The sequence below is a fragment of the Coenobita brevimanus genome, chromosome 40 (assembly GCF_032717465.1).
Source record: "Coenobita brevimanus isolate Jiangsu-jjx chromosome 40, ASM3271746v2, whole genome shotgun sequence".
In the NCBI taxonomy this organism is placed as follows: domain Eukaryota; kingdom Metazoa; phylum Arthropoda; class Malacostraca; order Decapoda; family Coenobitidae; genus Coenobita; species Coenobita brevimanus.
This window is the reverse complement of record NC_136993.1, coordinates 25452113-25468719: the sequence shown is the minus strand read 5'-3', so window position 1 is coordinate 25468719 and position 16607 is coordinate 25452113. Positions and strand designations below refer to the sequence as shown.

At 43.3% G+C, this 16607-nt stretch overlaps 1 protein-coding gene across 1 annotated transcript in view; it reads right to left on the bottom strand.

Annotated features, from left to right (window-relative positions):
* Positions 1-8685, bottom strand: part of LOC145397204 (glutamate receptor ionotropic, kainate 4-like) — a 156489-nt gene extending 147804 nt beyond the window's left edge. The window contains exons 1-2 of the mRNA XM_080270399.1: positions 8479-8685; positions 8004-8117 (exon numbers count right to left, since the gene is read on the bottom strand). Of these exons, the coding sequence (XP_080126525.1) occupies positions 8004-8117; positions 8479-8685 (321 nt within the window). The remainder of the gene's footprint in view (positions 1-8003; positions 8118-8478) is intronic.
* Positions 8686-16607: the final 7922 nt, after the last annotated feature.

The following is a 16607-nucleotide window of genomic DNA, read 5'->3' as shown; positions in this document are numbered from 1 at the left end:
TGCCATGCCTTATGCCTGCCACACCCCCACATCTGTGCCATGGCACTGGGAGGCAGAGGTCAAGAACAAGCTGGACGAGGAAGTACGAAAGGGAGTGACTGAGCCGGTGCCAACAGGGGAGGCAACTGGGTGATGTGTGAGGATGGAGGCAGTGGCCAAAAATTCGGGTCACCAAAGGCGCACTGTCTACCTCCAGAAACTCAATGCTGCCTGCTGTAGAGAGATACACACACCCCCACACCCTTTGATATGGTTTCTGTATCCCTCATCACACCTACAAGACGACCTCCGATGCACACTGGAGTTTCCATCAGGTGGAGCTTGAGGAGTCGAGCAAGAAGCTCATGACATTTATCACCCCTTGGGGTTGCTACAGGTACTGCAGGATCCCCATAGGACATTGCGCAGCCCTGGGCGCATACACCAAGAGGTACAACGATGCCATTATGGACGTCCCATGAAAGCTCAAATGCATTGATGACACACTACTGTACGATGCCTGTGTTGAGGATGCAGTTTGGCATACCTGCCACTTCTTGGAGATGTGCACCAAGAATAGCATAACCCTGAAGCCTAAGTTGGCTTCCACATAGGCTGAGACTCTTATAAGACCAAAGAAGAGAGGCTGGCTGCCATCAGGAACTTCGGCATGCCAGCCAAACCCTCCTTAACAGACATCCGATCTTGGTATGGATTTGTTAACCAGTTGGCACAGTTTTTGGCCACAGCCCCCATCATGGGGCTCTTTAACCCTTACACCGCGGGCATGTTTCCCAATGTTTTGCGTCTCCAGCGGAGTTATTCGGGCTCCGACAGACTCTCAAAAAATATTTGCCAAAAATCAGTTATTAGTCCTAGAATATTAAAATTAAATATGCTTATGGCACATACCTTCAGCTTTCTCCTGGGATGTTTGTTGAGCCTTCGTCGATTACCGTAGGACTTGTGGAGACCTCTGAATTGGGTAACGAAGTCTCCACTTTACACTTCCCGACAACCCGTAATATGATTACCACAGCCAGATATCAACACTATAAACACTACTCTATGATTATCAAGTAGTTTGGGATCCATACTCTAAATAAAAACCACTGTGAAAGCATTGAAAATTACGAGCGCGTATGACCTTCCCACTTGCGCTAGTTCGCTGTTGGTATTCTGTCATTTATTATTCATAAAACCCCCTCACACTTTATATTTCTATTACTATATAACACTTATATATATCAACAGTCTTTATCCATAAGTTTCCTTCAGTAGTATTAGTTTATTGTCACTGTAGGGATTCAATTTCTTTCAGTAAAATACGTAGCATTCACTTTCTCGTCCTGTATACTAGCATTGAGAGTGAATGTCACTTTCACCTTCACTCTCATAACTCATAGTATTCAGACATGCTAGAGTGAAACTTTCACTTTCATTACTCCTAGGGTATATACTCGTATTCTTATAATACTACTCATTTACATTTCTATTTACGTTCTCTATTTTATTTACGTTATTTACATTTCTATTTTATTTACACTGTGTTATGCACTGTCACTTGAAGTAACTTATAAAACTATTTTCCACTGTTCACGTATATTTACATTCATTACTTTCACTTGCTGTTTACACATTATTTACAATTCCACTTGCACTGTTTTACTCAATATAAAGATCATAGTCACTCTTTTATCAATTGTCAGCCCTTTACCTCTTTCCGCACGAAGTTTAGTAGGGGGTAAAGATCACAGGGCCCTTTGCATGGGGGTGAAAAGTCCCTGAAGTTAGCAAGAGCAAACAGACATACCTCCACATTGGAAGATGAGAGTGAACTGATAAGGGTGGGCCGGGGTGGTGGCCTACCTAGGGAAATGCATTACTGCCAACGTTAGCCTCTTGACAGCAGCTAATATATAGCAGTGAAATGATTGGCAGGAAATCTAGACAATACATTATAAATTAGGTAGTTCCAGGTGAACGTAAATATCACTTAGGCTTCTCCCTTCCCTCCTTATATGTATATTTATTACGAAAATAGATTTTACGGCATATTTCAAGGGGAAATAAACAGCGAAAATTAGCGAACGAGTGCACGTGAGGTGTTGTCAGGTGATAATTAGCCAATTCCAGGTGTATGGCACTCTCACTTACCTTATTTCTTTCTTGTATATATTTTTTGGTATAAGAATAGGCCATTGGGCTTATTTCAATGGATGAAATCAGTGAAAAATTCCAGGGAAGATTTACTTAGCGTAGCACGGCCGGGCAGGCGAGAGGATAGGGTAATGGAGGGGGGGTAGGGAGGGGAGTCAAGAACGGGGAGAAATGGCTAAATTGTCAACAATGGATGCGAGTACAGATGAGATTAGGAGTGCTGACTAGTGTTGGACATTGGCAGTACTGATAGATGATACAAGCCACCACTTGGAAGCCCGGGTGAATTCAAAATAACACAGAATCACAAAAGCGACGCCCCACGGTATGATCCCTTGCTCCCAAGCGTCATGAAAGTGACGCCTCGCTGTTAAGGGGTTAAGGAGCTGTTGCAGAAACCCCAGGGCAGGTGGGTGTACTGGAATGACTGCCTTCAGGAGAAGTTTCAGCAGGCGAAGAAAGCAGTGTCTCAGTTGGCCAAGGATGGCCTCACCTTTTATGACTAAGACAGACCCATGATCGCCATGACAGACTGGAGCAAGGAAATCATAGGATTTGTGATTCTTCAGCAGTACTGCTCTTGCCCATCAACAGAGGCTCTCTTCTGTTGCAAGAGCAGGTGGCGTCTTGTGCTCTGTGGCAGTCGACACTCGACACCACCGAAGTGGGATATGCACCTGTGGAGGGTAGGGCATTAGCAGTCAGCTGGTGCCTCCATGAAGCCCATCTCTTTTTACTCAGATGCCCCAGCTTAGTCCTTGTTGCTGATCATTGCCCCCTCGTCAAGCTCTTAGGAGACACAGCAGTGAAGGACATTGTCAACCCAAGGCTGTTCACCTTGAAGGAGAAAACGCTGCAGTACAGGTTCCAGGTGAAATATTTTCAGGGAAAACGGAACTGTGCAGCCGACTTCCTGTCTCACTACCTTGCCCTCCGGGTGCGGCCAGACACCACAGACAATGACTTGGTGGACGACCTGGACTTGGCCATGGCTATGGCCACTGTTGCCGCTCTCAGCCAGGACAGGTGTATCACCCTGGATGTTGCAGTGGTCCTCCAAGCCACGACCTATGATTCCGTTTACCAATTACTTCTGCCCACAGTGTTGGCAGGTGAGTGGCATGCACCGAGATCACAGGAAACTGCCTGCCTGCATCAGTTCTATGGTGTCAGGGATAGGTTGGCAGTGTTGCAGGGACTCGTTACTTACACATTCGACCAGGGGTCTATCCACCTGAGGCCCTTTGTCACCAGGTGGGAGCCAACCTCCACGCTGGCCACCAAGGGCTCGACAGCATGCCATGAAGAACAAGGCAGATGGTGTATTGTCAGGCATGGAAGGTGAACTTCGGTACTATAGAGACTCGTGTACAGCCCAGTCAGCTGAACCACTTATTCTTATGCTAGCACTGGAATACCCCTTCCAACACACAATGGCAAATCTGCTATCTGCTACAACTCGATGATCATGTGTACCTGGCATATGCCGACAGACGAGGTAGCCGGAGATTGCTCATTTTCCAAGCGGCGCCACCTCCAACAAGTTCATGGCCCAGGTTCAATAGTATGTCTCACGATGGGGAGCACCCAATGGGATCTGCACTGATGGCGGGACCAACCTTATTAGTGATGACATGTGTGCCTTCTTCAAATGGTGAGGGGTGGAGATGCATATCTCCTCCACCCACTACCCACAGTCCAACGGCAGAGCAGAGACTGGTGTACAGTCTCCAAGAGGCTGTTACAGTTGAACACAGGTGCTGGGGGCAGTCTCTACTGTGACAAAATGTCAGTGGCTCTCTTACAATACCTGAACACGCCCCTGCACGGGGTCAACAAGTTCCCAGTCCAGCTTTCAACAGGGAGACAGCTGCATGACGAGGTACCCATGGCTTTAGGTGGATATACTCAGACGGTGGGCCCTCCATGACAGGAAGCTGGCAATGGCTGTCTCACAGTGACATCATAGAATGCCACGGAACAACCAAGTACCTTCCTCCATTACTACCAGGTGCTCAGGTGTGGGTCCAGAACCAATCAACCAGAGTCTGGGACTGATGTAGTGTCATCATCGAGGCCCTTCCCCATTGCCAGTATCCTGTCAACCTGTGTGGCAGTGGCCGCCTGTCACTACTTAATCAGAGACACCTACGGGTCGTCCGTGATGGGTACCTCTCAACACCCTTGAACTGCCAAACCGCACTCACGCACCTGACTCTCCGACGTCACAGTCACAACCCAAGGCAGACCCCATACCTGGCTCACCACACCCAGCGCATCATACGCCCACACCTGGATTGCCACACCCCACACGTCGGCCTTCGCCACCTGCTCAACATCCAAGGAGAATATGTATGCAGCCTAGGTGGCTGTCTGACTATGTGTAACATTTACCATTCACTGTTCTTATTTTTTCTGTGTTGATGTACCAGTGAAAAGTCCCATATTTTTTTCTTGGTATGAATGCTCTTATTATAATTGCCAGCATAACCTGTATTCATGCCGTTTCTGTAATTTCATGTGTATTTACCCTATTCTCATTGATTGTCAGATATACAATTATTGTGTCCATTGCAGTTATATATATTTTTTTGCTGGGGGGAATGTAAGTGCTGTATGATATGTTGGGCAGCTTAGTGGCAACATGAGAGAGTGTGGCCTTACCTGCTCCCGAGGTAAAGAGAATATGAAAGGTAGGTTCATTGTCCCCGGCTCATGCAGAGGCTGTGACATCAATGATAATAAGAGAGAAAGAGAGAAAATGGGAGTGTGAAAGAAAATGAATGTAATGGTATACCAATGTAAGCTGACGATTTCTGGATCATTTGGTAGGTTTTTGGAGTTGCTGTGCTCTCAACCAGTGATCTCTGTCAATATTTTCAGTTGTTTTTCTCATAATCAGCTAGCTTACAGGCACCTGTGATGTCAGATCTGTGTCTGTATGACCCTGTATAAGGCATTCCTATATTCTCTGAAAACAGACAGTTCTTCTTGAAGACTTTTTGTATAATATCTCAAAAACATAGCATTAACCTTTTCATTCCTCTGCATGCAGTTTAGGACGCAAATAAAAGTAATCCATATAGGCCAGGGAGCTCATATCACGGGACAGGTAGGAAAGTGACTGGCCTTACTACAGCCTGAGACCCTCAGTCTGGATTTCCTGTGATGTCATGCGTAGACCAAGACACTTTTTAGCTCCCCGCCCCCCGGTGTGAAACTACCTCATATTCTCTTTACCCTGCCCACTCCCACCAAAATGTATCAAGAGACGAGTAATTGAAGGCTGGGCATCCAGTGTTTCCCTGAACCCCCCCTTTAACAATGTGTTTACCTTTTCTCTATCATGCACAGATTTTCTGAAATTTAGCCTTGAAATTTTTCTTCCGCTAGTCAGAAATCAATATGCTCATATCGCCTGGTTATGCCAGGAACATATTTTTAAATCGAGAAATATTAATTGGGATGTATAAGTAATATACACAACAAAATCGTGTATTATTCCATCGCTGAATGTAATTTCGCTGTGAATACAGGTACTCATAGTAGGATTTTTTATTTCTTTTTGTGCTCTAGATCGGTTTCCCATGTCAGCATCCAATACTAGTCTGCCATCATACCAACGCCAGTTCTAACTTGATATCTTTGTTCCTTTACGGCAATATCCTGGCGAAATCATTCACCCCGTTCATCACTAACATCACCATAGATTGTTGAAAAAGATGGAGATGTGAGTGAAGAAAATGGATCTTAAGAGACAGGTGGCATCCAAGTTCATGGTATGCAACCAGAAGCCCTTCAACGATTTTCAAGTAATCTTTACTGCGATGGCTGCCCAGAAAACCAACACAAATTTTAAGAGACCTTCAAGCCCTAAGATAGCCTGCCTCAAGGGTTGCATAAACCTGACTGTCTTTCATCAGGCTACGAATTTGTGGGTCAACGTAAATGCCTTCCCTCAGTATGACATCGCTAATCTTAGGGAAGACTTTCTTTAGGTGTGCGAAGCCTGCACCTGTCATATTAAAGGGTTTGACTTGGTATGAAGAGGAGGAAGTATGATATCTCTCACTTGGACGAATGGTTCGTTCCCTATGTTGTGTACACCAGTTTTGTAGGAACTTCGGGGAGGCCACTCACGTTGGATGTAGTGCTGCTGCACATCACGGATGTCCCATAAACACAGGAAGCAATAGTATTTTGTGAAATCTCCCTGTAGTTCATGCAGCATGACTGCCACTTTAAAATCACTGCAGATATTCCATTGGGATTCGTCATACTCAGCCAAAACGAGGAGTTTTTACATCAATTCGTACGTTGTCTTCATTTTAGGAGCTAAAACAAGTGGTATACTGGGTAACACGTCCCTGTCCCCATTGTGGAGGAGAACAGTCTTCAGACCTGATTTGCTGGAGTCAATAAAAAGTTGCCATTCGTCAGGATCATGAATCCTTCTCAAGGCTTTGAACAGACCTGCGATATTGGGGCAGTAGCATACTCCTCTATCTGACTTGAAAAAGCATTCCAAATTTTGTGGCCGCTTCCTGAAACTAGTCACCTTTGTGTCTGGATGCAACAAGTTCCATTCTTGCAATCTCGAAGCGACTAGTTCAGACTGTTGTTTGGATAAATTTAGGTAAAGTATAAGATCGTAAGGGTAGCCTTGGGTGACTAGATGGGGTACATTGCCAGAAGGCTGACAGTCGAAGTCAGAATTATTTGAAGTCTGGAATACACATTAGTTGTTGGTGGCCTTAGAATGAGAAGATACTCTACGTGATCGACAGGTCTAATTGCCGACGGTAAATTTGGATAAACTATGCTGTTTTTGTTTTTGGAAGAAAATCCCACAACTTTTGTCATGCATGTGGTGCAATCTGTTGTGTGGTCGCTAGGTTCTCTCGACACCATGGGAACTGCAAAAGGCATCCCTGTTTTCCTTGCAGTTAGCCATTTGCGAAGAGAGTTGGAACAGGCCACGCAGCATATATGGGGTGTCCATCGTTTGTCTTGGTCGCCAGTCTTAATGCCAATATAATGTAGATAAGCTATCTTTTACAAGGGACGTGATCTTCCGTTTCTGCTTCTTTGGAGTGAAACTTCCACATTTATAACAGAAAGCATTAGGATCATTCCAACATCCGCAAGGCACTGCCAACCCATAAATATGAAATAAGTGTTATATTCCGCATAAAGAATTTACATAGACGTACTTTAGGTAGTAGATGTAGATGTAGACAACTGGCAGTGTATATGTTGGCTATTATACACTGTGTATATATATATATATATATATATATATATATATATATATATATATATATATATATATATATATATACATACAGCTATAAATTTGATTTTATGAATATTCTACCAAGAAGAGTTTTCACATAAGCTAAGCCCTTCTGACTCCCCTTGGGTTTCGTTCATCAAAACAATGAAATGAATGCCTGCGACATTCACGGGTCTGTTTCCACACAAACAGTCTGAGCATTCAGTATGAAAATAAATTGAACTACATACAGTATCGAAAACACCTTTTAATTATACCATTTTAAAAGCTAATACCAGAGGAATCTGACTCAGACGAACAGACAGATCATATTAGTCCTGCTTGCTTAATTTCCCCGTGCACATTATTTTACTAATAAGCAAACAGTCCACCTAAACTGACTTACGAAAAACCTACTTGGAACACCCGGTATTGTGAATATTTTCCCCGGTTCATTAGAAATTCTATTGATTTACCCAATTTTAGATGTAAATTGGTAGTGTCATTGTTTTTAAGGAAGTATCTGTCAAATGTATAAAGAATACTATTACTTATCGTCAACCAAACAGTGAGAAGAGGAATAGCTTACCTGTCTAGCAAGTGGAACCACTTCCTCGAGTTGTGTCTGGGTCGCGTTAGTGTGACCATCATTCACAACCACAAATACACCAACACCTGACGCCGTCAACACTTCACTGGAGTCCTGTCATAATATATTCACAAAGTGTTTTGATTTCAGTGTGTCGAAAATTTTTCCATAATTATAGCCATGTGTCACTGTTCAGAGCGTTAACTGTTTTATATCTTTTCATAAAGGGTCTAGTGTTTTCCTAATACTACTATATTGACCACTTTAACTAGGCCAAAAACAAAAATTTACCCCTCTATCTTGAATGGGGATCTTCAGAAAGAGACAGATTCTAGAGTATGGTCCAAGTCACTAAGTGGTATTTTCGGAGGAGTGTAGAGGCATACTATTGTTTTTTTCTGACAGTGAGTTACGGGGAAAAAGCTGCAAAAGGACGAGATTCCCCGTCAAATGATGGTGGACGAACTATACTTACCAAGAAGGTGGCAGCACTAGATGTTTTGCTATCGAAGAGGCAGATAACAGAACAGGCATGGTTCCCGATGGTTGATAACACAGCTGCCACACCTCTGACTCCAGACGACGGAACTTCTCTCACTTGTCCTTTGAAGGCCCAACCAAAGATGGAGACACAACAGTATACATACATGGATTGAAGAACCAAACACCGATGCATATACATCCTCTCAAATTTTCTGGTCGTTTTCTGTAAATGGAAATGCTCTCTCATTTTCGGAAATGAGATTTACACTAATAGGACAAAAGTTGTCAGATGCCCCTTTAAGTAGTTTCGAAGCATTATCAAAACTTATTTTGCTCCTGTTATAGTAAACAATTATAATTCTTTGTCTACGGTGAGTTTCTTTGAGGAGAATAACGTTCCCCGTCGTACGTGGGAGTATACCGTGATGTTTTTATTCTCGGCCAAACCATTATTTGTGGCATTTTTTTTTTTTACATTATTGATGACCTACGTTTTTCTTGTTTAACTCAAAATCGACTAATGTCAGACAGACTAATACGCAAAGCAGGTAATCAGCAGCCAATTGGTTAACCCCAAAAGTACTAAGCTCGTCGATCAAGCTTTTTGTGCTATTCCTGAAAAGGACGAGCAATGCTGATCATGCAACATCCACAAAAAACTGGCGGTAGCTGGCTCCAGACCGGCTGTGATGTAGATGGCTTCTAACCAATCAGAACTAAGTGTTGGACACACTTGAGGGGGGACCCAGGCCCGTACCCAGGCGGTGGGGGGACATCTCCCATTTCCCTCTCGCCACGTCCCTCTACCCCAGTACCTTGTTACTACCCTACCTCCCACCGTTTTTCTACCACCACCACGCCTCCCACACCCTCCTAATGAACCCCCCCTCCCATGTGGATCCCCCATGTCCCCCCCCACCAGTCACCTGGGGGGAGGGTATTTCCCCCCTACCCTCCCTCCATGTCCCTGTACTCCATTTGGGCTCTTCCTTTGTGTTTTGTGGTGGTCTCCTCCTATCCCTCCATCCCCATACACCCCCTCCTGGCCTTACCACCTCCCACTATCACCTCCCACCCCCACCCCCACCCCCTAGCACGCAGTATCTTTACCTCCCTGGCCTCGAATATTTTGCGTATTTGTTTAAGCTTTATGGCGCGTGTTTTTTAATCATTACCTGTAATTTATTCGTGTGTTTGCATATAGATAAGCATACGACAATTATTTTAGCTGTTCTTATTCGAAACCCACTCGAAAAAGAAATTTTATTTTCCCTAACTAGATTTGACACCTCGGAGGGGAGGGGAGGAGGGAGGGGAAAGGGGGGATGGGAGGTTAGGTGAGGGGAGAGGAGGGGAGGGGAGAGGAGGGGAGCGATGGGAAGGGAAGGGGAGGGAGGGGAAGGGAAGGGGAGGCAGGGGATTGGAGGTACGGGAAGAGGAGAGGAGGGGAGGATAATTTTCACTATTTATCTTATTTATTGGAGGGGTTTGTCACCATTTTATTTTTATCTAAGCACATTACAATGGTTTATAACATCTATACACACCAAAAAAAAAAAAAAAATGATTTTGGCAATTTTTGTACCAACTTTTGTGAAGAAAACAAGTGCGAGCGGCGTATTTTCTTTCTCGCCAGGGCCGTGACGGGTAACTATTATCAACTTTGACGGGCCATAGCTCGGTAAATATTGGGTCTAGGAGGGTGGGGTTTGTATTTTCAGGTGTGTAAATTCAAGCTCTATAAATCGGGCATAAAAATTTTAACCATTGAGAAAGTCGAAAAATAGGCCTGTTTTTGCGCCCTGGGGGATAGTCGAGGCTGGAGAATTGCATACCCTAGGTCTGCTCCAGTATTCCTCGGTCTTCTGAAGTGAAGGGGAATATTTACCGGCACTGTACAATCAGCTTCATTTCTATGAGTAGCCTAATTATAGACAGGATTCCTGGAGCTTAAAAAGATCGAGATGATGATGGCCATATATGCGAAGTCACAGTATGATAGTCAACTTTGTCGAGGTATCATCAAAGTACTCTCACATTTAGAAAAAATGAAAACAGTTTAATTTTAGCACTTCAATAGCTTAATAGTTCTGAGGTGATCTCATTGCCACACCCGGTTATTTTAATTTGATATTCATTTCCTTCAGTTCGCTGACCCCTTTTTCGCTTTTATCAAATTACCACCATGCAACTGCACTGAACAATTTTCTTAACTGCAATAAAATGTTTACATATCAAACCCCTACCCGCTTGAAAATTACGTTGTCTATTTAGCTATCTATTGCCAGATGCCTCAATCCCATACTGGTGGCCACAAACAAGTCGCCTCCACGTTGGCCTGGCCCCCGCCATTTCACTTCCCTGCTCCCAACTCACACTCTTCTCTCTCATATACCTCTCCACTCCATCCCTCCATCTCATCCTTGGCCTCCCCTTTCCTCTCTTCCCCTCCACCTCACTCACAGACACTCTCCTCGTCAGTCTCTCACTCTCCATTCTCTCCACATGGCCAAACCACCTCAGTGTGTTTTTCCTAAAGCTCCCTATCACATCCACATCCACGCCACAACGCTCCTTCATATCCTCATTTGTCAGCCTGTCTCTCCATGTACCTCTCAAATAACTCATTTCCACTGCTCTCACTCTTGACTTCCGTCCCTCCAACAACGTCCAAGCTTCACTTCCATACGTTAGAGTTGGTATCACAATACTGTCATGCAGTAACTTTTTTACTTCCATGCTCACTTCCCTGTTTCTTATCACTGTTTTCAAGGAACCACCAATCTTTCTTTCCTGTTGTACCCTTTCAAGCACTTCACCCTCCAAACTTCCATCCTTACTCATCACACTACCCAAGTACTTAAACGTATTCACATTTTCTATTTCCTCATCATCCAGCCTCACTGTACATTCACTGACTTCACTTCTCTCGAAGACCATAACTTTACTTTTCCCTACATTCACCTTTAGATTCCGTTTCTTACACACTCTCCCAAACTCATCCACCAAGCCTTGCAGCTCCCCTTCGTCTTCACTTAACAACACAGTATCATCTGCAAACAACAGTACAGGGAGTGTCCAAACACTGCCCTCTCTCATTAGGGCCACTCTAACGTCCACTGCCCTACCTTGTATCTCTTTATAACCCCATCTATGTACAGACTGAATAACCATGGAGACATGACACATCCCTGTTTCAACCCAACCTTCAAATAGAAAAATTCACTCAGTTCTCTATCCACACGCACTGCAGCCTTAGCACCCTCATACGTACTCTTCACAGCATTCAAGAACTTCCCATCTACTCCATATATTCTTAATATCTTCCACAGTCCTTGTCTATCCACCCTGTCATATGCTTTCTCCAAATCCATGAAGGCCGCATACAACTTCTTTCCCTTCTCTAGAAACTTTTCCACTAAGGATCTAAGAATGAATATCTGATCTACACAACCTCTTCCCTTCCTAAAACCTCCCTGCTCTTCTCCAACTAATTCCTCTGTTATTTCCCTAACTCTGTCAATAAGTATCCTACCATATACTTTTACTATTACACTAAGAAGACAATTGCCCCTATGATTACCACACACTTCTTTTTCCTCTTTTCCTTTGTACAAGGGAATAATTACACTGTAATTACATCGTAATTAAAACTTATGGTTTACTCTGGAATGCAATATAAAATGAAGCTCTAAGAGTGCAAGAGGTGGACTGTAGTGGAAGAGAAGGACAGACGATTTTATTCAAAGTTTTATTGTAGTGTAATAGTGAAGGGAAAACCCCACACTATACCGTATCTAACTCGCCCCCCATCCCCTTCCCCAGTTCGAAAAGTCTTGCGTTATCCCAGCCACATCGTCTGCACTAATAGTGAGAGTAAACCCCTACAGCCGGATTACGTAATGTTTGTTATAAAATTGCTGCTTTCAGACGAATGTATTCCGCTCATGAGACTATTTTTTGTAATTAGCGAAATTACTATACTCCATTAACTTTTTGCCTTTCTATCTATAACCAGACGCCTTAATTCTGTAAGGGGCTGCCAGAAACAAATCACCTTCATGTCTCCCCAACGTTAGGTGACGACAGATATACGGGCCTAAGAACTGTGTGCAATTATAAGGTATATGGTTTGTGTTTTTAACGTCGTTTGTCTATTATTTTACAATATTGTCACCAACTTTTCACGAATTTATTTTGCTAATGACATACTGTTCGAAATGAAGAAAAATACAGATGTCCTTCCTTAACCAGTTCATTACGAAAGGATTTTCCTAAGCTGAATAAACTTTCTTAAAAGTGGCAGGAATATACTACAAAAAGACGTCATGGTGGCCAGTGAGTTGAATTATGGAGAAAGGGAGGGGGGGGGGGAGGACAGAGGGAATGAGGTTATTCTGAGCGTACTACAGTACATTAATCTAGGCACTACACTACATTACACATACCATACTACACTACACTACACTACACATACTATGCTGCACTACACCTCACTACACAGCAATGCCCTACACTACACATACTACACCTCATTAAACTCCGATAATGTACTCACAAAACTTCCCTACGCGTGTAACGTGAGCTTTGTGAGCACGTGGTGAGGGGGTGAGAGTCATGTTATCACAATTTCCATGATATAAAACTATGGGCTGAATCTCGGATATTTAATTGCCAGAGTCGAAGCCAAATAAAAGTGTTACGAAAGAAACGCTTTTCTAGTTTGATTTTGTTTGTATTTTTTTTTTATGTAAGGATGAAGGAATCTAAGGTCAGGGGCCTGCAAATCGCTCCCTCCAAGAAAAAACAAAAACAAGATAACAGAGAACCAAATTCTAGATCCATTCATTTCGAGATGCCTGGCCACACTGCAGTAGGAAAAACAGACAGAGTTGACCTGTTGCATACATGAAGGACTGGGAGTAACGGCTAACTCTTGCATTAGAGAGTTGGACAGAAAAAGGATGAGTGTTTTTTGCTAGACGGGTGCTACGTCCCGCCATAGTGGTAGAGGGATGCAAACAGACAATGCAGAGAAGCGGTGACCATTGAAGTAGATATAGAAAAAGAGATAAAGATGCGACAGTGCGGCGAAGAGACAGAGATTGAAGGGAGACAGTAAGAGGAGGAGAGTTAATGGAACGAAAAGCCTTTGACTCCACCCTACTGAGAAGAGCTTTGTGGGGGGAGCCTCCCCATACATGAGAGGTGTACTCTACACAGGGGCAAATAAAACCCGTGTATAAAGTCATCAGCTATGCAGGGGTTAAGAAGGTACAGAGTCATTTTAGCACACCCAATCTCTTGGAAGTAGATTATACAAGGGATGTAATATTTTCTTTCCAAGATAAATTCCGAGAGAATGAAGCGTTCACCGATTAGTGCCAAACACTCCCTTGGAAAACTCGAGATTCCAAGGGGTTAGTACGCCTTTATGGGTGAGTTTTAGTTGATAAAAAAAATTTGTTGCAGGAATGTATCACATGCAGAAAGAATTTCAGCTCTACTTCACATAAGAGTACAGTTATTAGCTTCTGCTTAGCGTGACGGCAAGGTCGGGCCAAGTCGGGCCTGGCAACATGTTTTCAGACTTAACTGAGAGTCAACATCGCTCGCTTGCTTCACTACAACACTACACTGTATTACAGTACAAGACTCACTACAGTACAGTACACTACACTACTTCACATACTACTCTCCACAACACTATTTTACACCATTACACTGACCAAGATCTTCTTGCAGTACTCAAAATCGGAGAGGTGGTGTTCCCAAGTCGAAGAGTTGCTCCTCCTTGCCACGGGCTTCCCTCCAGTCTGCTGGACCAGGCAAACCAGAGTCGAGCAGCACCACCACTATCATACCCCCCCCCCCCAACAACAACAGTAATGGTAATGCTGATACACTATGTTACACCACTATGCTCACTACAGTATTACAGTATACTATTTAATATGGCACAGGACTGCTCTAGATTACAGCACTGTACTACACTACACTACACTACTACACTTGATGAAACTTCTCTGCATCATACTACATTACTGCACTACACTATACTGGATTATTACAATATACTTGAAGACTGCAGCCGGAGCATGTTCCCAGCTTCCCGGCTTAGGGATGATGGACGCTCATGCCCAGCAAAGTTACGGATCACCCGTGAACAAGGCAGAGTCTCTGCTAGTACGTCAAATAAGTAGCAAATGGTTAGTTTCCGTCATCCCTGGAGGTACTATAGTCGCGGCACACGAGTCTGAAGGTGTCATTATCGTACCCTGGCGCCCTATCAGTCAACAGTGCGTCTGATTTCGTATAACATTACACACGAATCATATTATCATACCCGAGTATATTATACACGAATATTATCGTATACGAACATATTATACACGAATCATACGCAAATCATGTTATACACGAAATCGGACGCACTGTTGACGGTAAGTGCCATGGCATGATAATGACACCTTCAGACTCGCGCACCGCGACTATACTGTGACTGTGACGTGGGGCCAAGCTCTGGCAACTGGCCTTGCAAAACACTCCCAAGTGGAGTACTCAGCAACATTCACTAAGTTGCCAATGTACAGGCTGAGACTACTACAGGGCCGGATCCAGCACCTTGGATAAGGGGAGGCATAATTCCAAGCCTATCACAAATTTGAATTCATGCTGACTCATTATTTATTATCAGCTCCTTTTCCGTTTAAATGATTCACTTACAAGATTTACTTAAGATACTTATAGTATATATTTGGAAAATTAACATGGTTCTTTTATTATAAGTGTTATGAAGGGAGACTTGCCAGTTAAGTAGTCTCGTACATTCGAGACGTTTCGAGTACCGTAAGTTCCAGTACGAGTCATCAGAGTTGCCAGTTTGCCTGTTGTTTGTAAGCGTAGTTGTTTCGTAAATTATGCATTTATTTTTGTGCTCTTTTTCTTTATAATATTTTATTTAAGTGATTGCTTGTTAAATCATGTAATTTAAGTTCGTATGGCAAATGATTTAGAGTGTTATGTAATGTAAGAAGACTTTGGCATGTTTTGATGTCTCCTAGTTGGTAACTGTTGTTACTAGGGGCTGATGCAAGACCAGCACGTCCGAAAATGTTTGGGAAGTAGGTCTTTCTAGAACAATGCAAGCTTATATAAGATGGGGTAGAGATTATTACGAGTCAAGTCGTGTGTCAAGTCAGTTTGAGCGAAGTGCAGTTGGTTTTGGTTCAGTTTGAGTGTAGTGCAGTGTCAGTGTCAGTGAAGATTGTATATTTGTGGTACTTGTGAAAACAGTGGCAAACAGTGACGGGTTACTGAAGTTTGTATATCATTGGAACTTGAGAAAACAGTGAAGTTTCAAGCATTAAGTGTAATAACTGTGAAGTGTTGTTAAGCATTAAGTGTAATAGCAGTTAGTAAAGTGTGTATAGCTCCGGTGCTTGTGAGAACAGTGAAGTTGGAAAGAATTAGGTTGAATTATTTGGAAAATAAAGACAGTGAACTTTATGGAGCCAGTGTTTATTTTTGCCTCAGCTGATCTTGTGTACTGTACACCTGAAGGCTGACTATAGGAAGAACAACTCACTGGGCAACGTCCTTCCTGTACTGTACTACTGCTGTTGGAGCCTGTGGCAGTGTAGGGACTGGGACGTGGCACTGGTGTCAGGAGTGGATTATTTAGGGCTGCAGTGAGTCTAACCTTTGACATGGAAGCAGTTGTAAAGACAAGATCTCGAGCTGGGCAGGAGGAGATTTTCCTGGCGACAATCGTGAAACTAATACAGGCACAAAATAAAGAGCTCAGAAACGAATTTAAAGAACTGTTACAAGAACAATTACAGGCAGAAAAGAAAGAACTCAGAGAACAATAACAAGCACAAAACGAAGGACAGAAAAAACTCGAAGAACAATTACTGGCACAGAAGAAAGAAATCAAAGATCAATTGCAGGCACAGAATGAAGAAAAGAAAGAACGATCGAGTTAAGAAGAAACCTCAAGAAAGTGATGGTAGAGTATCTTGGGAAGCTTACCGCGCACAGTTTGAGTTACTTTCGGATCAGAATGGTTGGGATGATAAGAAGAAGGCTCCAGAAGACCCACCACTGAAGAAATACAAG